Raw genomic sequence first — 23,727 nt, 5'->3', positions numbered from 1 at the left:
GCACTAAGCTGGCTTTGGGGCAGGAAGCGAGTGTGATCTGACATTTCCACAGCCCTGCGCCCAAGGAGTGAATGAACAGTGAGTAAGTTGCAGTGAATGGTCATAGTATCTGGCAAACCTCTCATTAGTCCACTTTCAGCAGGAATATTAACCAGCGTCCTATCAAAGGTTGGAGAGGTGATTTAAGCTTTTCTTAGCCACTGCTTATTTAAAGAGACCACTCTCAGACACTTAGGTCCAGCTCATGCCAACCTCACAGTCCCCACACAGCAGCCACAGCAACAGTTTCTAGTAGAAGGATGGAAAAAACCTGGCTGGTGTACATGTGCAGCGGGAACCCGGTCCTGCAATGCTTTTGCAAACAGCTCCACCAACGTGGATGGAAATTTAAACATCAAACCCTAAATCAATATAATCACGTGCCATTGGAGAACAGCAGTTCTCAAAGCAAGCCGATGAACAAGCAACTATTCTTTCCAAGCAAAGCTGCAGAACTAAAGCTACAGAAAAAAAGTAAAAGTTTGGAACAGAAAACATAAGAATAAATTCAGGAAGTCTTAAACTGACCCTCAGCTGCAGAGAGGTTCCTGGCTGTCACCCTTCCCCAGTCAGGGGAGTGCTGATCTATGATTTAAGCAAGTTATCTCTTTAGGCAAACAGTACCAAAACCTGTGTACAAACAGTGTAATCCACCTTCTTGAGGAATACCCCACCTCTTTCAGATCTGTCAGACTGCATGAAACGCCCCAGATAGGAGTGGAGCTAAACTGATCAAAATCAACTGAGAAATGAGTTCCCCCACCAGCCTCTTTTTTCTGTTGTTGTTTGAGCCTGCTTTTTACGCCCAGTGAACATCTAGAGTTTGGCTGTTGAAATAATGGATGAAGAAGTATGTTAATGCTAGTTTTAATGTATTTTATCTTGAAAAAAACATACATTGGTTCTTGGCAAATACAGACCTATTTCATTAAATTAACCCTATGACTTAAAATAAATCCCCAGAAAGCCTTTTTCCCCCAGCTCTTAGGAAGCAGCATTTCTGTCACTCTAGACATCCATCCTGCTTTAAATTCTTCTGGCTAACAAGCATTTCAGAGGGGGAAAACAAAAAAAATTAGAAAACCAAAGCCACCTTGTAAAGTCCAGAAAACATAAACAAGAAGTAAATACAACTACAGTTATTCATGCGGCCTTGCACGGGTGTTATTTTTGTAGGTACAGGAAGGAGGCTATCAAGGAGGGGCGGGGGGCTGTAGATAACAATTTTCTTCCCCAGGCCTGTAATATTATTTGTGTGAATTATTTTCGTGCATCCGTGTGTGTGTGTGTGTGTGCGTGCACGCACAGAAGGAGGTGCTGCCGACCCGGCAGGCAGGCAGGCAGGCAGGCAGGCAGGCAGGCAGGCAGGCAGCCCGCTCCTCGTCGCCCGCTCCCCGTCGCCCGCTGTCCTCCCTCCGCTCTCCGCTCTCCGCTCTCCGCCCCCCGCTCCTCGCCCCGGCCGCGCCGCCGCCGCGCTCAGCCCAGCGGGGCCCGCGGGGGGGCGGGGCGGGGCGGGGCGGGGCCTCGCGGTGACGCGGCGCGGGGCGGGGCCGTACAAACAAGCTGGCGCCGGGCGCTGCCTGCGCCGCTGCCAGGCGGGCGGCACCGGGCGCTCGCTCCCTCCCGCCGCCGGGCGCTTCCCCCGGCTCCGTCGCCCATGGAACAGCGGGGCGGGCGCTGCCCCACGGCTTCGCGCCCCGGCGGTGAGTGATGCGGGGGTGCCTCGGAGAACGGCAGTGGGGCGGCGGGTGCTGCCCGCGGGAAGTTTGGGGTGGAAGCGGGCGCCGGCGTCGGGGCGATCGCGAAAGGCGGGGGGGGTGTCTGCCACCCCCTTCCTCTCGCCCCGGGGGTGCGCAGGTGTCGGCCCCCTGCGCTGCCGCCCGCCCCTGCGCCCGGCACCTGCTCCCGGCAGGTGGGAGCCCCGCGGCCGCGGGAGGCGAGCGCCGCTGCGGGGCCGAGCAGCGTGTTTGACCGACCGACCGTGCGAGCCTGCGCGCCCGGCCCCGGGGAGGGACGCACGGCGGCTGCCCCACACCCTCCTTGCTCACCGGGTCGGGCTCTGGGCATCGCTGCCGGGGCGGGGAAGAAAAGAAAACGGGGGGCGGGGGGGAAGTGGTCGGCAGCACCTGGATTGTGGATCTGCCCAGATCTGGCTCCTGGGCACTTTTTTTCTTTACCTGCTTGTTTCCCTTGCGACTAAATGACAGGGGTATGTAAGGGCAGACTGTCAGGGGTGCAGAGGCAGGGTGGCGGGGTGCAGGGCTCCTGCCTGACAGCAGAACAACTTGCAAAAGCTCCTCTGAGCATCTTCGATCCATTCCACGCTGAGCGCTGGAGCCGGCTGGGTGCAGGGTGCTGAGCTGGAACCTGGCGAGCTGCGTCGGGCAAAGTGGTCTCTGGGGGCTGGCAGGAGAGCACGAAGCCTTGACTCGAGCTCACCTCTGCTTTGAAGGACTGGTTCCCTAGAGCAGTACAGGGAAGGCTCGGTTACTGCATTTCTCAGCCTGCTTTCCAGGGATAAGGGTGTAAGAGGTTCAAATCTTTTGGGGGCAAAAGAATGCCAGGAGGCAGGGGTGGCAGTAACCAGCTAGAAGAGTTCTGATTTGGTCTTGTCTTCGAGCCATTCAAAAGATCAAGAAAGGGCACCTAGCGAAGTACAAGTAATTCAATCACCTCAACTGACTGGGAATTAAAGTGTTTGACTTTCCTTCATCTCTATGTTGGTGCAGTAGGTTGAGGGCTTTCCCTGTCCCAAGACTGTTCCTCTTGGGATGCTGGGGAGGAAGAAAAATACCTGGGAAGTCCTGTGAATACCAGGCTTGAATGGCATGGGGCTGGACTATCTGCAGTGATCATCCTTCTGGCATGAGAGACCCGTTCATTGCCCACTCCCACTGAGAGCCTCTGCAGTATATATGGCAAGTGGAACATTTAGTAGAACAGGTTCAGTTCAGTGTATGCCCATATGTTGTGTGGCTATCAAACTTAATATCTAAATATACATATAAAATATAGTAACTATTACAATTTACTTCTGCCAGCATTTCTTGCACTCACAAACAAGTGCATTTCCCACATTGCTCAGAAACGAGCACCTATCAGTAAGAGCGCAATTAATGACATCAGCTTTAGCTATCTCTTGCACATCCACCCTTTCAGTACCCACCCTGTTTTTTTTTCCTTTTTGGAAAATGCAGAGGGTTTTGATATTGCATAGCCAAACAAATGCCTTCGGTAGGTCAGCAGCAAGATTATGCATCTGAGGCAAAGCCAGCTGCTGCAGTGGAGGGGCACTAATTTGAGCAAATTCCGACCCCACCATTACCAGGTTCCAGTCTGTGTCCCCTCCTTGTCAGGATACTACCTTGGTTATTCTGAATTAGCCATATGCTTCCACAGACATTACAGAAAAACAGAGTGGGTGGAAAACAGTTTTTCAGTACACAAGAATGCCTGCATGTATAGATACATATAACTCCTCTGCTTTTCATTAGAGGAAACCAGAAATGTTTTTGCTGGTCTAACTAGCGTGGGATCTCTCCTTTCCCTCTTCCAGAAATGCCACCCAGAGCCAAGAAGCTTTAGAGCCATGAAATATGTCAAAGCTGATAGATTTCCGTGAAAAGTTTTGATAATTAGAAAAAGAAAACTGAGAATATGCCTGGGCAGTCCCAGATCCTGCTGGGTCATCTCACTTCTTGCTCTAGATCATGAGGGTTCTCTCCAGGTCACCATGAGGTGCTTCACTTAGTAAATTGATTGGTTTAGCTAAGTCTAATACAGTGATGACCTCACCAGTACATACTCTGCTCCAGTATTATTCCGAAGGCAGGAGAGTGGAAGACACAGAAATCAGCTTGGAATATGAACCAAAACATTATTTGGAGGTTTGGGTTTTGGGTTTGTTTTTTTTTTTCTTTATTGTTGCTTTAAATGTCTTACTGGTATTTGAAACGGGGCCCACAGCTACAGAGAGTCGTAAGAAATTGACAGAGGAAATGAGAATGGGATGCTTAATCTGCTGTGTTCCCTTTTTCAATACATCCAGTTAAGGTGAGCCTTTGTACAGAAAGGGAGCAAGACAGGACAGAGTCATCCTTTCACACAGGTTGTTTTCTTGGGGACAGATTTGATGAATCAGGAAGGAACTCTATTAACTGTGCAATAGAGTTCTGCTTCCTAATTAGAATGTGACCCATTTTGCTTGGGAATTGGCATGGGGAGTAACTTCTGGATTTTCAATTGAACATTTGGGTTTATGGGGAGTATAGAGAAGGCGGTGGTACAGTGTACCCTTTCTCTTTGTGAAAAAAATTGAGTCCTGACGGGTATTCAAAATTGCTAGAAGGTGGTAGGGGGATTCCATATTAGCATTCAGTACAAAAATTTCTGTGCATCCTGAGCTTTTCAAGTTTATTTTTATTCTGCTGTAACGTCCCATTTTATTTTTACCTGCATGAGGTTCTCTGAAATCTAGGGTATTCTCTCTTCTAAAAATTTTTATGATCTCTTGGCATGAAAGATTGCAGTGGTCCCTTCTGACCTTAAGAAAAAGAGTGCATGTTATATATAACTACAGTCTATTATAAATTTGTTACTTTATTGCTCACACTGGAGCTGAGTTCTTTCTTTAGAAGTCATGAACTGGTGACCTAGCTAATTTGTATAAACTGTATATGTCACAGCAGGTGCAGAAATATAGCAGATTTCAGCCAAAAATACTTCTACCAAGTCAGCCCTTTTCAGCTTAAGTTCCCCTAACCAAAATTTAGAGACTTTTAAAAGGATATTTCTGAAGTCTTAGAGCTGATAGACAATATATCATAATTTCAGTGCTGTTAAGATGACCAGATTTGTTAATATAATTTGGGAAAAGTACCTAGACAATATCATTTAGGCACTCTAATACAGGTTCATACAGTTACTTATCTTTTTACCTCCCCTCTTAAATACACAGATGGCTTTTTTTATATATCAGGAGGTGATCAATAGTTTATGCCCCTAGAGATCTATGGCTTCAGAGGTATGTAGTTCTATTTAATTTACTAAACTTGTCTCTGTAGCACTCACTAAAGTAGGCAATTACTTGTCATTAATTACTGGAAACTAGAATTAAAGCATTTCATTGGCACATGTTGTTTAAAACTTCTGTTAAAATGTGATTAAAAAATAGTGATGGTGGGGAAGTGTGGGAAGCATTTATTTGTGAAGAGGGCATTTTGAGACACTTTAATAGTTAAAAATAGCAAAATGCAGAATACATTTCCAAGGGAAAAAAAAATGTTTCATAATCTAGATCAGACTTCAAAAAAAAAAAAAATTGCTCCCTTTCCTTTCCTGCTCTTGACTGAGCTTCAAGTGATACCTGTACTAGAGAGTTTTATGCCAGCTGGATACAAAGTGTCACTCAAGAGCTCCTATAAACAGCTAAGGAATATATCCTATGTCAGACACCATCTATTCTTAGAGGATAGGAATATATATTGTTCATATCAATGAGTTCTTGAAGAAGTTCAAGTACACTACAGTTTATCTAGTTCAGTTTTTTTAAACACATCACTGAATACAAATGTTCAGATCACTGACTTTTCATCAGTTTAGAAAGTTGTTTGTAGAGTTGGTTAGCTCAGTAATGGATTTATTTTTTTTTTACCCAATATACGAAGCCAGCATAGCAGATGTGTGGGTTATACTGCACAGCTCATTTTAACCAGCAGTGTTAGTCTTACGTTTTGCAGTACTGAATGCCCAAGTATACGCAAAGGAAAATACAGTCCACAAACTGTGCTGAGATTCTATCACATCTGCAAAACTAAATATACTTTATAAGAACAGAATGTCTCCCTCAGATTTTCAGCTCTAATCTCCCTCTAGAGACAAACTTTAGCAACTGATCTATGGTTCTCATTCAGACCAGACTGTGCTTTTTTAGATGCCTGGGCAAAGATATCTCCAGTGAAAGGCTTCAGTTCTGAAAGGAGAAAAAGTGAGGACATCTGAAACATAACCAGTTCATCCTAAGTTCCTAGAGAACCATAAAAACACAACTTCTCCTTAATGAAGGTGAAGTCACCTGCATGTTCATGGAAAGGATGTAGTCTTCCCTCTCCCAGTCACTGTCCTGGTAGTAACTGTGTCCCATTAGCTCTGCTAAACTTCTCAGTGTGTTGCTGTGGCCTTTTTTGTGAAGTATCCCCCTGCCAGATTTGCCAGCAGACTCTACCTGATGCTTACTGACTGCCCTACAGACATTCCTTATGTTCCCTCCTACCTGCTTTGGCAGCTAACTCAAAGGCTCTTATGAAAGCTCAGAGCTAAATCCAGCCCCATCCTATCCCCAGCAAAAAAGGTGTTATCAGTCCAGGCAAAAACTACCATAATTTGTTAATTCTAATTAAAATAAAAATTATATAGAATCTAGGTGGTTTAGGCCATGCCATTGAGTGAGGCTAAACATACCCAGGCATTAAAATACCTTAGTAATGTGGTAAAGATAGTCAGAAGTCATAAAATAGTGACATATATTTAAAGAGCACTGTAATATTCTTAAATATGGCAGCTGTGGCCCTCGTACTGCATTTACTGAGAAAAGCTTCAATTTATTTCCAAGTTACTATTACTTTTGAAGAGGTTTTAATCATGAAAGCTGATCTGATTGGCAATGTCCACATTGAATCTTGTTGAATAAACAGTATGGCACATTTCGCTAATCAATTGGAGAAAACTGAAGAAAAGATTAAGCACAAGCAAACTTTTTGAAAAGTCTTGGTATAATCTTCAAAGCACCATTTAACATAAACTGTGTTTCTTTTACCAACTTGCTCATTTACTTGTAGCAAATACAATAGTAATGACTGTCAGTTAAATTTTTGTACTAATCTGGAATACAAAGTCATTGAGTGAAGTCATGTATGCTCTGCATGTCTTCTGGAAGCAGTGAAGAGAATTCTTAAAGCAGAAAAGTCATTCGGCAGAGTAGCTCCTATAAACTGTTCAGTGCATGCTTATAATTGTTGAAACAGTTTTTCGGACCCACAAATTATAAAGCTGTGGAATACACGTTTGCATCATTTTATATAACCTGCTGTAGTTCTAGCCACCAAACTGCATAAAGTCTTAAAGAGGTCATAAGAGAAGAAAGCTGAATGACAATCAATTTATATTCAGTTTTATTCCTGGACACCATTTTGCTCACACAACATATGTTTTGTGCTGAATTTAGAGGCACACTCATGTCCATTGTGTTGCATTAGTCTAACACAACAAAATAATTGATCCAGATATCAAACCTATACAGTTTGAGAGAAACAAGAAAGAATTGAAAGAAAAGGCAGACAAAGCTTTATTGATTGCAAGCAAAACAACAGTAGCATATGAGCCAGCAATGTGTGCTCACAGCCCAGAAAGCCAACTGTATCCTGGGCTGCATCAAGAGAAGTGTGGCCAGCAGGTCGAGGGAGGGGATTCTCCCCCTCTACTCTGCTCTTGTGAGACCCCACCTGCAGTGCTGTGTCCAGCTCTGGGGGCACAAACATAAGAAGGACGTGGACCTGTTGGAGCAAGTCCAGAGGAGGCCACAAAGATGATTGGGGGCTGGAGCACCTCTTCTCTGAGGACAGGCTGAGAGAGTTGGGGTTGTTCAGCCTGGAGAAGAGAAGGCTCTGGGGAGACCTTATAGCAGCCTTCCAGTACTTAAAGGGGGCTACAGGAAAGATGGGGAGGGACTCCTGATCAGGGGTGTAGTGATAGGACAAGGGGTAACGGTTTTAAACTGAAAGAGGGTAGATGTAGATTAGATATAAAGAAGACATTCTTCACTGTGAGGGTGGTGAGGCACTGGAACAGGTTGCCCAGAGAAGCTGTGTCTGCCCCCTCCCTGGAAGTGTTCAAGGCCAGGTTGGATGGGGCTTTGGGCAACCTGGTCTAGTGGAAGGTGTCCCTGCCCATGGCAGGGGGGTTGAAACTAGGTAATATTTAAGCTCCCCTCCAAACCATTTTATGATTTTATACTTTGAAAGGCATAATTACTGATATGGTTCATTGGGTGTGCATAAAGTAAATGCTACAGGTACTGTAGCAGTGTTCTGCAGTGTAAGAACACTGGTGCACACCTGATGCACACCTGAACAAATAATTGGGGAGGGACAAAGAAATTTTATATGTCTGAAGCAGAAGATACTCTCATGTTGCAACAGGAAACAGTTGCTTTTGCTTATTTAGAAAAAGTGATCCCCGCAAAAGTATTTGAGTTAAGAATGGGAAGACACTGAAGCTCAAAAAGCTATCTGAGGTGAGGACCTTGGTACCACACCTGTAATATCCCACAAGTCTGATTTCAGAGAGCAATGTCAGCCAAAACAGGAGAAGAGCTACAGTTAAGAGACACCTTGCTGTGTCTTTTATTTCCCCCAAACATTCCCGTGCGGTACTCAGCCACAGAAAGGCTTGAATAAAAAAAGTTGGCAACTGAGTGGTATGCAAACTATGAATCAAAAATGAACAGTCCCAATTAATTGGTATATATAGTTAATTAAAAAAAAAAAATCCCAGCAGTGTGTTGTCACTAATATCTGAGACTAGCAGCTAAAAGTTTCTATTTCCAGCAACAGACTGTTGGCAGAACTTGGCTATTAGCATAGCATATTTCAATCTGACTACTAAGATATAAGGGTTCCTACCATTGGGCTTTAACTCCTTTCAATGACAGTTCAACCTGTTCCTCACTGGAATCCTATTATGCTTTTCCAGTCAGGTGTTAAGACAACAACTCAGGTTTACTATTTATGGAGCTAGTGACTCTTAAAATATATTCTGAAGTAAGTGGCTAGTCTGTTAATCTGTGACCTTAAAATTCAGCAAGAGTTGATGTTTTGTTGCTCTTATATACTGAGCTACCCATCAGTCACTGATCCAATCTGGCTGGTGCTGTACCTTTTGTTCACATTGCTGCTGAATATGTTGGCAGCATAGCTCAGTGGGGACATCCACCATGAATTTATCTATATGGAATTGTCTGTCACCCAGTGTTCCACCACGAGTATCCTCAGTGTGGGGCTAATAATTAAGATTATTTCTTGTTAAAACTGAAGTACATTAAGCTGAGAAAGATTAACAGGAATGGTGAGGACAGGGAAAGAGAGAAGATTAATGACGATAACCAAAATGGAGCTCTCTTAGCCAGATAAAACTTCACAGTGACCATAAAGGGAAGAACAACAAATTCCTCTGCAAAGTTGCCTCACGTCAGACATCACAGAACAGCCCAGGGTGTGACCTTCTGCCCAAGACAGGGCATGCCCATGAGCTCAAAGCCTGAAGGCATACAGGGAAACACACACTTTTCAACTTCACATTTATTGTGACACTTTACTTTCCTCTCCTCCCAACCTTGATTTCTGCTTCCTAACAATATTACTGCCTTGTAGCCCTTTAAAAGTGATTAGAGAAAGGGAAAGCATAGAAGTAATAATCAGTAGCAAACATCAGGAAGCAGACCTGCTCCATTCAGGATGGAGTCATGACCTCTGTAAATGCAAAGCTATCAAACAGAACTTTCTAGATCACTTAGAAACACATCATTAGTCCTTGTCACACTGGGACTTAGCTTATTGTGGAAAAGTCATTAGTTTCTTTTCAGATTCTCTGGAGAATTTCCAAAACCTAGCCCTTGCATTTCCTCAGGTCGTTCATATGTAATTTCATATTTCAGCCCTTGTTAGCCAGTACAGTATGTGCTGTTCCAATTTTAAATTCATAAATACAGTAGCCTACTAAGGCAAAGCAGTCAGGTGCTCTGCCATTGTGGCTTCCACTTCTAAATGGAGTTAGACAGTACCAAAATCATATTTACACCAGCCTTCCACTGAGGTTATAAAGTCTTTGGAAGGCATCTTAATTTAGGGTGCTTGTATGCACAGCCTGCTCACAACATGACAATCTAACGCCTATGCTGTGTGTGAGGCTGTTAAGATTTCACTTCAAACATTGCATTAAAAACACCCTCACCTTTAAATGGGGTTCAGTGGTGGTATTTAGTCTTTTGATAAAGTGTAAAGTTAGTTCTTTACATCACAGCAGCTTGCTGGCTAACTCTTGAAATGACCTTCAGAAGTATCCATTCTGTATTTTCTTTCCTGAGTATCATGACTGGAACCACAGGTCTTTTAGTATTTTTTGATGTAGTCATACTATATTCTGTGGTTTCATTGTCTTACATTTTTGCAGCATCAAAGTGCGTGCCACCTGACACTATCTTTAGAAACCCTAAGCACAAAGCAAACGTTAACTTCACTTAAAAATGACACAAAAATTCAACTTTTCTTTGGTCTGCTACTCACCCAGAGCTCTTCTTAACTTCCTCCTAGGAGAATGTTAACTTCTCACAGTTGGGCAGCTCCATCTACATTGCATGAGCCTTTTTCCCAAGAGGCTTTACATCTAAAGTTGCTGTCACATGGTCCCTTAGGAGACTATAATTCCCAGACTTCCTACAAGACCCTCAGCTTTTTATAGGAGTGCTCTTTTTGTCCAGTCCACACCTTTTCCTTTTTATGTTTTTTCTAAGATAAACCTATTCTTGCAGATCAAAAAAGAGCTTAATTCTCTTGTGATTGTGGTTCAACTCCAATGAAATCAGATCTAAAAAAAATAATAAAAACTAATACTCCAGATGAATCCTGGGTGCAAGAGAAATATTCAGAATGTTCATGTCTCCTGATGACTGGAAGTCATTTTCTCATAGCATATTGTATGTGCCTGTCTTTAAAAGAATTTAATTATACCAAATGATGTATGAGCATAGAGTTGGGAAAACTAAAGAAATTTGTTCAGTTGTGAAAAGCAAAAGATACTTGCAGTGTGGCTTTAGTAGTGATATGTTTGAGTATAAAATAATGTGCTACTTTTCTTTTTCTTTTCCCTCTTTCAGCAAAGTTTCTGTTTGAGAAATACACGTTCACTCAGCAAAACAAAAACAACTTTTAAAAGTTGTTCTCAGTGGAAATCGCTCTATGCCCCATTACCTGCTTGAGTGAAACCAGACTAAGAACTTCTGTCATGGCAGCTTTTCTGCTGGGAGCTGTGTTGCTTATTGTTCAACCTCAGATAGTGCCTTCCAGATCGGCTATAAATTTGAAGGCTGACACTTCTCCTCAGTCTGTTCAGAGAGAGCTTTTAAAGAAAACATCTCAAAAAAATGACTTCAAGGAAAACATTCATTCTAATGGATCATGCCGGCAGCTGCCACAGACTATCATTATTGGAGTGAGAAAAGGTGGAACAAGAGCTTTGTTAGAGATGTTGAGTCTCCATCCAGATATTGCGGCAGCAGAAAGTGAAGTTCACTTCTTTGACTGGGAAGATCATTACAGAAATGGATTGCAATGGTATATTAATCAAATGCCATTCTCTTATCCCCATCAGATCACCGTGGAAAAAACTCCAGCATATTTCACATCACCTAAAGTGCCTGAAAGAGTTTATAACATGAACCAATCAATGAGACTACTCCTTATTTTAAGAGACCCAAGTGAGAGAGTACTATCAGATTACACCCAAGTGTTCTATAATCATATGCAGAAGCACAAGCCGTATCCATCCATTGAACAATTCCTGATTAAAGATGGTGAACTCAATGTGGACTACAAGGCAATAAACAGAAGCTTATACTACATTCACATGCAAAACTGGCTGAAGTATTTTCCTCTTGATCGTATCCACATTGTAGATGGGGATAAACTAATCAAAGATCCCTTCCCAGAAATAGAGAAGGTAGAGAGATTTTTGAAGTTATCGCCACAGATAAATGCTTCAAACTTTTATTTCAATAAAACTAAAGGCTTCTACTGCCTAAGGGACAGTGGTAGAGAGCGTTGTTTACATGAGTCAAAAGGACGAGCACACCCACAAGTAGATACCCGGTTACTCGAGAAACTGCATGAATATTTCCATGAACCCAACAAGAAATTTTTTGAACTTGTGGGCAGAACATTTGACTGGCACTCATTTGTGGCAAGTTAGTGGTAAGCTTCAGAACCTATGTTCCAGTGTACATTTAGAAATTTTAAAAAGGGCATTTAAGCTATAATTTATTTGTAAAATCCATAAATACTTCTGTACAGTATTAGATTCACAATTGCCATATATACTAGTTATATTTTTCTACTTGTTAAATCTGAAAGCATTTTGTATTGTTTTTCATGGTTGTTAACATTGTGTATGATGTGTCTATATGAAGAAACTAAATTATTTCACTGCAGAAGATACTCTCTTGAGAATGCGTTGTCTTTTTAATAAATAAGAAATTAATTTCAACAGAACCCTTCAGAATTATTTGAATACTTTGGCCTTCCTGGACTATTCTGGACTTTCTCCTCTAATTGCTAATAAATATGCTAAACTTTACATTCCCGTTTTTCTTGCTTTAAAATGTGGTTTAATAATTTTTTCATTTCAAAATATTGTTCCATCCTGCTTTATAAAATTATTTCCTGATAAAGTGGTGGTACTTATACATGTTGGGACGTGCATACCCAAAGGACAATGGAAGTCTCTGTGTAATATGACATATTAACTGCTGTACTTACCTTTGTATTTACTGTTAAAACAAGTGCTCCTCAAATTCTTTGGCAGTACAGTACAGGTTTCATGGCAGATTTTTAAAGTTTCTGTGGGGACTAGCTCATAAAATCTAGAGTTAGCTGCAGAAATATGGTCAACCTGAAAACTTCCTACAGTCTCTGAATGTATATATACTTCATAAAGAAGGAGGGTTTAGAGAAGAAATTAAGCAATATAGGGACATTTTCAAGATTCCTTGTGACTGTTCCTGCATTTTATAGCACATTTATGCTTTGCCATCACTGCAAATGAACACTTACACCAGAAAAATTATTTGGTCTACATTCCAAAAAGCAGCAACTTCATTCATACAAATATTACATTTGTACCCCATTTAAGGCTGTTTTCTACGAGTTGAACAGGTGCTTCATGCAACTGAAAATTGCCCATGGACTACTGTTCATTTAATCTCCTTCCAAGAACCATGATGCCAAGTCTTGATTAGACGTGTGCTGTGGGATTAACCCCAATTCCAGGAACTTTTATGGTCTTCCATCTGCTAAAAATGGAAGTTAGATGTTAGTACACTGGTAAAAATTACAGCTGTCCTTGTCTACAGTAGTTACGATGTCCTGTTAGCCATCAATTTCTGGAGTTAGACTTAATCCTGTTTCCACACAAGGCTTACTATAGTACTTTCATTCTGAGCTCCTGATTTTTATTTTATGATCTTGAGTTTAGCTGTTGAATGTGCAGTGGTAACACCCTGTAAATTTGAACTTGTAACTAATTGTTACAATCCTTTATAATATTTAAATGTAGATGCATTAATTTTTTCCTGGTGAGATGGTGCAAGCTTGGGCACTATGACAAGGTACCGTCTGGATGCAAATATCTTATATTATGCTGCTTGCATGAAAATTTGCAGATGCTGCCCCTCTCTCTCTTGCTCCTTGTGCACCTGCCCAAGCTGTATTCAACCTCAGAGAGGTTGGTGGTGTTTTATAAAGTAGATCTTTGATGAAAGCCTACAATGAAATGGTATTGTACTCAATAAAATATTTTCTGAATTGCATCTTTCCTTTCTCTTTTGTTCATCAGCTTCTAGTTTGGAAGACCAGAATTTAGGATTCAACTCCAGTTTAGATTCCAGTTAAATGTAACTTGAGAATTTAGCTAGTGGATTGGTTGGAAAGCAGTTGTTTGCCACTGGGTTGCACCTACATGGTCTATTGCTGACCCAGAATATACAACAAGGAGGGAAAGTTTCTGATGGCAATAATGTCAAATCTTACATGAGGCAAATGCCAAAAATAATAGGATTATAGTACCATCATACTCCTGTTAAAGTTTTGGAAAAGAGAAATTCAGGGGTGTTTCTGTAAGGTGGGGCAGTAATTTTTTCTACAGTCATTATTATCCCATTGTCTTGCTAATGTGATCTCTGCAGGAGCCATCTGGACCTAAGAGATTTTGGCCCAGATGAAAGGCTTCCCACCTTAGTATAGTTCGACCTTCACTAGTGCCTCCCTACAGTCCTAGGCTAAGCCCACTGCATTCACCAACTTTTTGCTGGGAAAGGAAAAATACTACCAGGGCATGTGACCAGGAGCCAGAGGAGTACAAGGAGGGAGGGTTGCATCAAGTTCACCTGCGGTAGGTCATACAGGGCAGCATAGGGTATAAGTGTTGAATCGTTAATGCCAGAGCAATATTGATGCCTGGTGTTGGTATTGAGAATACTTTTAGATGTATAATGCTACTTGATACCAGTATCTTGCCTGTGACTAAGCAGGACACGTGCACATGTTTCCCCCCACCCAATATTGCTTGTCTGTAGAAAGAGAATTGTAGCATGAACCATTGGGTCACTATCGCTGTGTTAGTGCTGGGACCTCATAGCATGTGATCTGTAGGATCAGGAGGTGAAGTGACCACTTCAGGGGGACATCCTGAAGCAAAAGCTTACATGACCCGTGCCCTGGCCACTAAGTTCAAAGGGGCCCACAGATAGTGTGTCATACTGAATGTGTATGCCTTGTGCAGGGATGGTATGACTCTAAAATACCTTATCCTGGAGGTTTTACAGATAGCTGTGTGGTAGCTATGATGGTGATGGACAATAATCACACCCACACTAATGATGGTAATATTTACCTGCCATAGATGCCCTAAGTTCAAGAGTTACAATACTTAAAACTAGGATTCAGAGTGTGAATTTTCAGTTTCACAAAAGTAACATTCACTTTCCACACATGCATTACTGCATTAAATATATTTGCTACCCTATTTCTAAAGAAGTGCTAAACAACAAAAGTCAACAGAAGAAAGTGAAAAGAAAATGAAAGAAAGAGGCTGAAGCACATTCCAATTGAGACTGTAGAAACACCAATAGTGAGCCCTGAAGTCATGCCATATCTATTCATAAAAGAAAAAAAAAAAAAAAATCTCTGAAAATACCTTTCCAGAGTTATGCAATACAGGTATTTATTTCTGTAAAACTACCATCTCAGGTTTAAAGTACAACCACTTGGGTATTGCTCCAGAGGCCTGTTTCCTCAGGGCAGCTAGCCAAGTCTGTGATCACTCTTGCAAATATAAAATAAATACAACACTTCATGAGAGTTCAATGTCCAATTCAAAGCCTACCACCCCCCTTGAGTACAAGAAGAAATGCCAATCAAGTCATTAATCAGGGTGCACTTCAGGACTAAGTCTTGCCCTTTGCTTCGCAACACAGATTAGTGTTAGTCTTTGAAAGCCAGATACTGTACCTGCAGAGGACAAAGTTTAAAGTATAATGATTATTCCATTAACACTGCTGAAAGAGTATGGAAAGGGATAGAAGTCTCCTAGGAAAAAAAAACCAAAAAATTACTTCATCAGGAACATTGCTACATCTACTATTGGTGCTGTATAATCCTTTTACATGTGCTTTGCTGTTCCTTGTACCTTTCTCCTGATGTTGTATGTGAAATAACATCTACCGTGTTTGAATAAATCAACATTGTTTTGGAACATCTGAGAAAAAAAAAATCCATCTTTTTTTTAATCTTGCTTGAGCCTATTTGCATAGGGAAATACGGCACTCATTGGTGAGTGTGTGATACTTACCATCACAGAATATTTTAGATGAAAACTTCATTTCTTTGGGGCTCAAAGATGATCATTTCATGTTTCCTTGTCTACATGCATTTTCAGACCCAGTTTCTGCAGAAAGCCAGGATTCTCATTTTCTGTTGTCATCCACACAGGTTTCAAATGTCTAAAGAGAAATAAGATGGGGTAAGGCATATTTTATGTATCTTTCTTCTGCTTTATCTAGCATGGCTGACCAGACATTTAGGAAAGTTCACACATGCACCCCACAAGTAAGAGGCTGTATATAAAAACTATTTAGACGAATATCCCTTCTCCTTTCTCTTTTTCAAAGTCTGTGAGTCTAAAGTCCTAATTTAGCTCACATTATGAATGAAATTTTTCAGGAGTATATTAGTAGATGTTCTCTAATACATTAATAAAGTAATAAAAAGTACAATTAAGGCAAAAGTATTAAACTGACATATGTCAACAAAGTGTGTTGAACTTGCTACTAGGTATATACCAACTGAAATAGTTGCAAGTATGTGCCCCTACAGCTGTTAACATTATTCTTTTCTCATTCTTAACCCAGTAACTTTTATTTATATGGCTCTGCACAAATGCCCAGTTATGCTGGAAAGATTATATGTTCAATGTTAATTCCTTCATTTTGCAATTGCATTAGAAAAGCCAGTTACAGATAGAAGTCATGCAAATATCTTATGAGTGAAAAAAACTTTTATTAGTATTTTGCTTACCAAAAATAAATGAAATTGCATTTATGTGTCCTAGAATATTAGCAAAGAAGAGCAGTACTCTCTTTTCTTGCAACAATAACCCATACACAGTAAATTTTCTACTTAACTACCACACAACAGTTGATGCAGTTTTTAAGTTAATAGTGCAATAAACTCAACAGTGATGCTGCAGATTTTAAATGCCTTCTGGGATATATAAAATATGCAAGTCAGGGCGGGGAGCAGCTGGATGCATAGGAACAGCTGGTCTCATTGGTCTGAGAACACTTTTTTTTTTAATGGTACAGGACGTGAAATTTTTGGCTTGGGTGTCACTGTGTTGTCTATGAAAGCAATGTCTTCAATTAACTTCCAAGTCAATAATCCTATCATAATGACATCATCTTTTAACTAACTATTGACATCATGCTCTGCCAAAACATGGCTTAAGAGCCAAACCCCAAACAGCAGGTGCCTGAGGGATCCCTTAGTATAAAAATAAATTGTAATACAACTCAGAAACATAGCTTCAATTATGAAGGCACATGGCTTGAACAAAGGACTGTTCTGAAGTGAATGGCAAAATTCTTCTTTATTTAATTTGGATGAGGGTTACAGAAACAGGAACGTGTATGCATTCACAGCAAAACAGCAGAACAACTAACATGCCCTCCCCTTCTTGGTTTTCAGTCAATCAGTCAGCAGCATTTCAACAATAATTATCAGGTAAGCTTCCAGGACTCAACAGAGTTCAGTCCAGATACACTCAGTTACAAAAGGAAGAGTTCTTGCAGTATTTCTTACACCAGATTTCTCAGGGTACCTCTACTGAATTTTGTGAAATTCTTCCTTCCTCTCCAGTATGCTGCTGTATCACATCTGTTCTATAATTAACTATTATATTAATACTCTAAGAAAATAGTTCCATGAACTGATGATATTTTTATAGAATAGTGCTCAAATGAATGGGAAATCACAGCATTATGGGGTCCAAAACATATTTATGTATGTTTGCTCTGATATATTTTAAACTTTAAATGAATAAAATTCAGCTTATTTGATTTGCATCATTGCATTATAGGAAGAACTATCGTCACACTATCACAGGCGAATAGTTATCATCTAATGCATTTGGTAAATAGAAATGTATAATCAAAGGAACATATTTTTCTTGTTGCTAGAACAGCAGTTATGTTCTTGACAATATTATGAGGCTTTTACCCATACTATGACTGGTAGCAGTATTTCTTTTGAAGTAATGAAAAAGTCTGAGAAACATTCTCTTGATCCATGTAGGAATGGGGTCTTTTTTCCCCTTGTGACTTTGTGTAAAGTACAAAGAGCAAGAATGCAAGTTACGTTATATAGTCAGATAACGAAAGTTTACTGAAATGTAACTAAACCGAAAGTAAGATAAGTGTGGATGTGCTGGAAGAAATTGAAACCATACCACGTCTTGTTTATTTCAGTGTCTTATCATTTTCTTGCTTGAATATGTGTGTTCCTGTGCAAGGGGAATAATAGAGGTGAAAAAAGGACACACTCTGCAGAAAAAAAGACCACCTAGTCCATTTTGACTGTCACGCTGGCTGGGACCAGACAGCCACATGAATGGACAAGGACACTGGGAGTGGATAGTAAGGGATACAGGGGAACCTCTTATCATAGCCTCATTCCCTATGTTCACATCCTTACATATGATGAACAAGCACTCTTAGGAAAAACAGCCTCTTGCCCAGTTCTTGTCTGTGCCACCCAAACAGAGAAAAGGCATCCAAATCCATCTGACTATCAGCTGATTCCAGTGCCTAAAGGCCTCTTTTAAAAAAGTCAGTGCAGTATAATGCAATTAGACTTATTATTCACCTAAGTGTCTAATCTTCCCCTTTTTTGTTTTTAAATTTGTACTAAGTTTTCTATGTGCTACAAATAAAAGGGTTTGATGAATAAATGATTTACAGCCTGCAGGAGGAGAAGAGTTCATATTATACATTTTGTAGACAGGAGACTTGCAAAAGAGGATATTTTCTTATAGAAAAAAAGAGCATCTGTGGATCAATTGGTTTCTTGCTGACTAAGCCAACTGGTTATGATACTACTTTTGACATCTTCCTTATTCTTGTGTGGGCTTCAATTATATTAATTCCATAAGATATTTATTATTGCATATAGCTATCTATTGAATACCATACATATGAAGTTTTAGGATGTTGGCATTAGTTTTCTAGGTTAATTATTTAACATCAAATGATGTCAAAATCCTAGTGCCGTTTTTTCATACTTAATAAACTTGAGTCAGCTAATACTCAGGCATTCATAAACTGAAAAGAAAATAATTGAGAAGTTGAACTGCCTCAAATGCTCCTTTTTGTGATTCATACAAGAACTTTTTTTATACAACCTTATGGAAGTTAAATTTCAAGCACAGTAAATAAGGAAAGGATTTACTATCCCTTACAAATAGGGCAATGCATGAAAAATTGATTTTAACGAGTGAATTAACTGTTCATGACGTTGAATGAGAATTGACAGCTCATGAAAGTGAAAAGTTTGCTTTTTTCCTGTTCTCAGAGCAAAGGTAAAATGGGTGTCACAGCCTCTGTGGGGACCTGCAGAGTTCTGGTATGTTCCCTCCACCTTATCACAAGCATGAGAATTTTACTGCCTCTCATCTGTCACCAAAAGATGCTTTTTCTCCTCCTGTGCCTCAGGTTACTAGCCTTGAATTGGTCTGTTTAGCTGTGAGTATACTGGAAATAACAATTTAAACATGAAGGAGAAAGTGGCTTAGTAGAATCAGCTCTCTTCTCCACCTACATAACTGCTTGCCTTATAAACAGTTATGCTGAACCAGCTGGGAGGACAATGTGCCCAGTGCAGACAGCAGGAATACATTACACTGATATTGCTGCTAAACTCTTCATTACCTTATTCAGAAGACAGCTTTGGCATTGTTCCTACTAACTGAAGGACCTCAGCTCTTTAAAATTGCAGCCATTCCACTGGCAGACTGGCCATCATCTCTTGTGTTTGATTGTTTAGTAATAACTACTTGCTGGGGGATGATGCCCCTACATTTCTTTTTCCCCAAACCAGTGATTCAGAATGTGATTTCAGTAGATACAAGCCATGGTTGAACACTCAGAGATACTGTTTAATCTAGCCAAAGCTGGTCAGAGCTGTGCCAGAACAAGAGTGGATTCAGCTGAAAAAGAACCCAAACAAAAACTGTTTTTTCAGCTGCATCAGGTCCCTTGTTCAGGTCATCACACACTTCTGCAAACACAAGTAACCCTGAGCAGATCTGAATGTAAGACAACCTTTCATTCCAAAACTGCCAAAATTTGCTTATTAAACTACAGAAGTCCTGTATTACAAGGTATTACAGCACCTTGAGATATTCCTGCCCTCTAATTTGTACTGCCTTGGGACTGGTACAACTTTGTGGGCAGTTATCGTGTGAATTGGATCAAGAAACTGACGTATTTTTTTATACATTTCCTTCAAATCACTGGTCATGCAGAGACAACCAGAGAAGTGGCATGCTGTGGCCATTGTGGGGTTTGATACAAATTTTGCCACTGAATGCTTTATACTGTGACACCACAGCCCTGGTGTGTACATTGCAGCAAGACCTATCTTCACCCATAGACCTGTCTTCTAGTTCAGACCAACCTGGGAACTGACAAATGCTCTTGATAAAAACATTTAAATGGAATGAATGCCCAGAGCTTATTTTTACGTCTTGTCTGATGATAGACATAATAATATTCAAACACTGTAGATGAGGAAGAGCGGGTGATAAATGACCCTCAAACCTGTCTGTGAGGAGACTGCAACAGTAAAAGTGCCGAATTCCCCACAGCTCTCAAAATGTTCATCTCTCAATGGGTTCTGTTTACTTTTCCATTCAATCCTTAACTTCTTTGTCTGCCAACAAAGGGTAGAGCGTCTAAGATAATTCCTGTTTTTGAAGGACACCTTTAGTATATCTCTTAGCCAATTTCACAAGGAATCTGTGCCACAGCTTCACATTTATAGTTAAATATGTGATAGGTGCAATCAACCACAAAAAGAATGCCCAGAAAATGTCTTTTCTAATCTAAAAGGATATACCATGTTTATGATCATGTTTAACCAAAATTTTAGCAATTGGGAAAATCTTTTTCTAATAAGCAGGATTGTTACCTCATTCTGCTCTCAGATACGCTGTTTAAACCTAGTGCGCCCCATACAATCATCTGAAGAAAGGGAGACAATACTACAGGCCCATAGACATAAAATATACTAAGCAAGCATATCTTCTGAAGTATTGAGAGAGCAGGAAAACCACCTTTTCCTCTTGCTGGTGAACATGTAATTTCTGCTATATTTAATGTCAGGCTTGATTTATACCTCTGAGAGGAGAATTGTACTTAGAATATTTTAAATACCATTAATATCCCTGATAAATTTCCCTTTCTTATCTGTAAAATCAATTTCTGAGAACTTGTTCTTAACTTGGCAAGTGAGGAATGTATCTAAAAAACCCTACAGACAAATGTATCTATAAAACTCTGGCTTCCGCTACAGAGTGATATGACAGTTCTCCTACAAAACTGGTAGAGTGGATTCAGTTAAAGTTGGAAATTCCCAGTCTCACTGAAGTCACCATAGTGAAGTCACCATAGAATATCACCTAGGTGCTAAGGTGAATTCCTCTATGTTCTATCAGCGGCATACATCACTCAAGTATTTTACCACCACTCTCTGGGACCGTCCATCCAGCCAGTGCTTGACCCAGCAGACCGTTCGCTCATCCAGGCCATGGGCAGCCAGTTTTTCTGTGAGAATCCTATGGGGAACTGTGTCAAATGCTTTTTGAAAATCCAGGTAGATAACATCCACAGCTTTTCCCTCATCCAATAGTCGGGTCATCTTGTCATAGAAGGAGATCAGGTTTGTCAGGCAGGACCTGCCTTTCATAAACCCATGCTGACTAGGCCTGATCCCCTGGTTGTCCATTATATGACTTTTAATGACACTCGAGATGACCTGCTCCATGACCTTCCCTGGCACTGAGGTCAGACTGACAGGTCTATAGTTTCCTGGATCCTCCTTTCTGCCTTTCTTGTACATGGATGTCACATTTTCCACCCTCCAGTCCAATGGGACCCCCCCCAGTTAGCCATGATTTCCAGTAAATCATGGACAGCGGCTTAGTGAGCACATCTGCCAACTCTTTCAGCACCCTTGGGTGTAACCCATCTGGTCCGGCAGACTTGTGTGCATCCAAGTGGTGTAGCAGGTCTCTGACCACCTCCTCTTCAACTGTGCTGACCTCAATCTGCTTCCCCTCCCCATCTCCCAGCTCATGAGGCTGGGTGTGCAGGGAACAGCCAGTTCCACTGCTAAAGACTGAGGCAAAGTAGGCATTGAGCACCTCAGCCTTTTCCTCGTCCTTAGTTACCATGTTTCCCTCTGCATCCAATAAAGGAGGGAGATTTTCCCTAATCCTCCTTTTGCTGTTAACGAATTTATAGAAACATTTTTTATTATCCTTAACAGCTGTAGCCAAGTTGAGCTCTAGCTGCGCTTTGGCTCTCCTAATGTTCTCCCTGCATAACTTCACTACAACTTTATAGTCTTCATGACAGACCTGGCCCCTCTTCCAAGGGCAATAGATTCTCCTTTTGTTCTTGAGATCCAGCCAAAGGTCCCTGTTTAGCCAGGCTGGTCTCCTTCCCCTCCTGCTTGTTTTTCGGCACATTGGAACAGCCTGTTCCTGTGCCTTTAAGACTTCGCTCTTGAAGTGTGTCCAGCCTTCCTGGACTCCCATATCCTTCAAGTCAGCCTCCCAAGGGATTTTGTTAATCAGTCTTTTGAACAGGTCAAAGTTAGCCCTCCGAAAGTCTAAGGTGGCAGTTTTACTAACCCCTCTCTTTGTTTCTCCAAGGATCGAAAACTCAATCATCTCATGATCACTGCACCCTAGACAGCCTCCAACCTTTACTTCCCCCACAAGCTCTTCCCTGTTCACAAGAAGCAGGTCCAGGAGGGCACCAAGCTTCATCCACCTCACTGCTTTGGTTGGGAGGTCTATAGCAGACTCCCACAGCAAGATGTGTTTTATTGGTCCTTAACCTAATCCAAACACTCTCAACCCCGTTATCGCTATACTTGATTTCTGAGCTGTCACAGCATTCTCTTACATACAGAGCCACTCCACCACCTCTCCTTCCCTGTTTATCCCTCCTGAAGACCTTGTAGCCATCGATTGCAGCACTCCAGTCATGTGAGGCATCTCACCACGTTTCTGTTATAGCTACTATGTCATAGTTCTTGTGCTGCATCTTGGCTTCAAGCTCCCCCTGTTTGTTGCTCATACTGCATGCATTGGTATAGATACACTTGAGATGAGCTAATGAATCCAACACCTTTTTGTGAGTGTGGGCCCCATTCCCTACCAGACCCTTCTGAGGTGCTTCCACGGTTTCTAAACATCTTTCCCATCTCTCAAATGAAGTGGCAGAGGGAGAGCCCTCACCAGTCCACCATCCTTCAAGCTTTGGCATGCTTCCCTTGAGCTTATTCCTAACAGGGCCAGTTATCTCCCTGTCCCCTCTCATATCTAGTTTAAAGCCTTGTCAATAAGCCCTGCTAACTCCTGCCCCAGAATACTTTTCCCCTTCTGGGACAGCTGCATCCTACCATCTCATTTGTCAGACCCCTTTTATAAGACCCCTGAAATACAACCAGTGTTACAGTGGAGAATGACATTCGAGTTCTGTTTAAAGCCATACAAAAAAGCAGACAAGTCAATGTTTTTGAGGAAACCAAATGCAAACTTCTACCCTTAAGAAGGACAATGAAAACTTTAATGTGTAGGTAAAACAGGAACTTATTTTTAAGCACATGCACCAGAGCCCTACATGGTAAACCATGCAATTTACCTTGCTCTGAAAATGGAAATGCTGCAGAATATATCAGTGTCTCAAAATGAAAGAAAAAGAATAAGTATTTTAAATCAATGCCTTTTGACAGTATATTCAGCCAGAAATAGATACCTTGTAAATTTGCCTAGTGAGAAGTTGGCAGGTAATTTTTATTTTTAATAAATTTAAATATTTTTTAAAAACAGCATGTTTTTAAAGGTATTTATGTATCTGGAAATGCAGAAAGGTAACCACTGGAATTTTCAAAAGCACCTTCGTAAGTACCAGATTCTTTTTAGGGGCTTGAATACTGTGGCTCTGATAGACTCCTGAAGGCTTTGTGAATATTGTCAGAGGAAAATGGTCTCTACGTTCTGAAAAAAAAAAAAAAAAAAAAA

The 23,727-nt window shown here is 41.0% G+C and overlaps 1 protein-coding gene and 1 long non-coding RNA gene across 3 annotated transcripts in view; one reads left to right on the top strand and one right to left on the bottom strand.

Annotated features, from left to right (window-relative positions):
- The first annotated feature begins 1,608 nt into the window (after positions 1–1,608).
- Positions 1,609–13,672, top strand: HS3ST1 (heparan sulfate-glucosamine 3-sulfotransferase 1). 2 transcript variants are annotated; one of them, XM_074822138.1, is made up of 2 exons: positions 1,609–1,742; positions 10,967–13,672. In XM_074822138.1, exon 2 carries the CDS (start codon positions 11,095–11,097, stop codon positions 12,055–12,057), a length of 963 nt encoding a protein of 320 aa, XP_074678239.1. In that variant the 5' UTR covers positions 1,609–1,742; positions 10,967–11,094; the 3' UTR covers positions 12,058–13,672. The 2 variants fall into 2 exon arrangements, with proteins under 2 accessions (XP_074678239.1, XP_074678240.1); XM_074822139.1 differs by lacking the exon at positions 1,609–1,742 and adding an exon at positions 3,883–3,926.
- LOC141922635 (uncharacterized) overlaps positions 13,025–23,727 on the bottom strand; it is a 50,052-nt gene continuing 39,349 nt past the window's right edge. Inside the window, exons 3-5 of the long non-coding RNA XR_012623028.1 lie at positions 15,712–15,862; positions 15,372–15,449; positions 13,025–13,156 (exon numbers count right to left, since the gene is read on the bottom strand). This is a non-coding gene — a long non-coding RNA (uncharacterized LOC141922635). The remainder of the gene's footprint in view (positions 13,157–15,371; positions 15,450–15,711; positions 15,863–23,727) is intronic.

The sequence above is a fragment of the Strix aluco genome, chromosome 4, assembly GCF_031877795.1.
Source record: "Strix aluco isolate bStrAlu1 chromosome 4, bStrAlu1.hap1, whole genome shotgun sequence".
NCBI lineage: Eukaryota > Metazoa > Chordata > Aves > Strigiformes > Strigidae > Strix > Strix aluco.
Note: the sequence above shows the minus strand (reverse complement) of the source record. Positions and strands in the feature narration are given on the sequence as shown.

Excerpts from the sequence above, each read along its gene's own strand:
- HS3ST1 (XM_074822138.1), top strand. The coding sequence starts at position 11,095 with ATGGCAGCTTTTCTGCTGGGAGCTGTGTTGCTTATTGTTCAACCTCAG.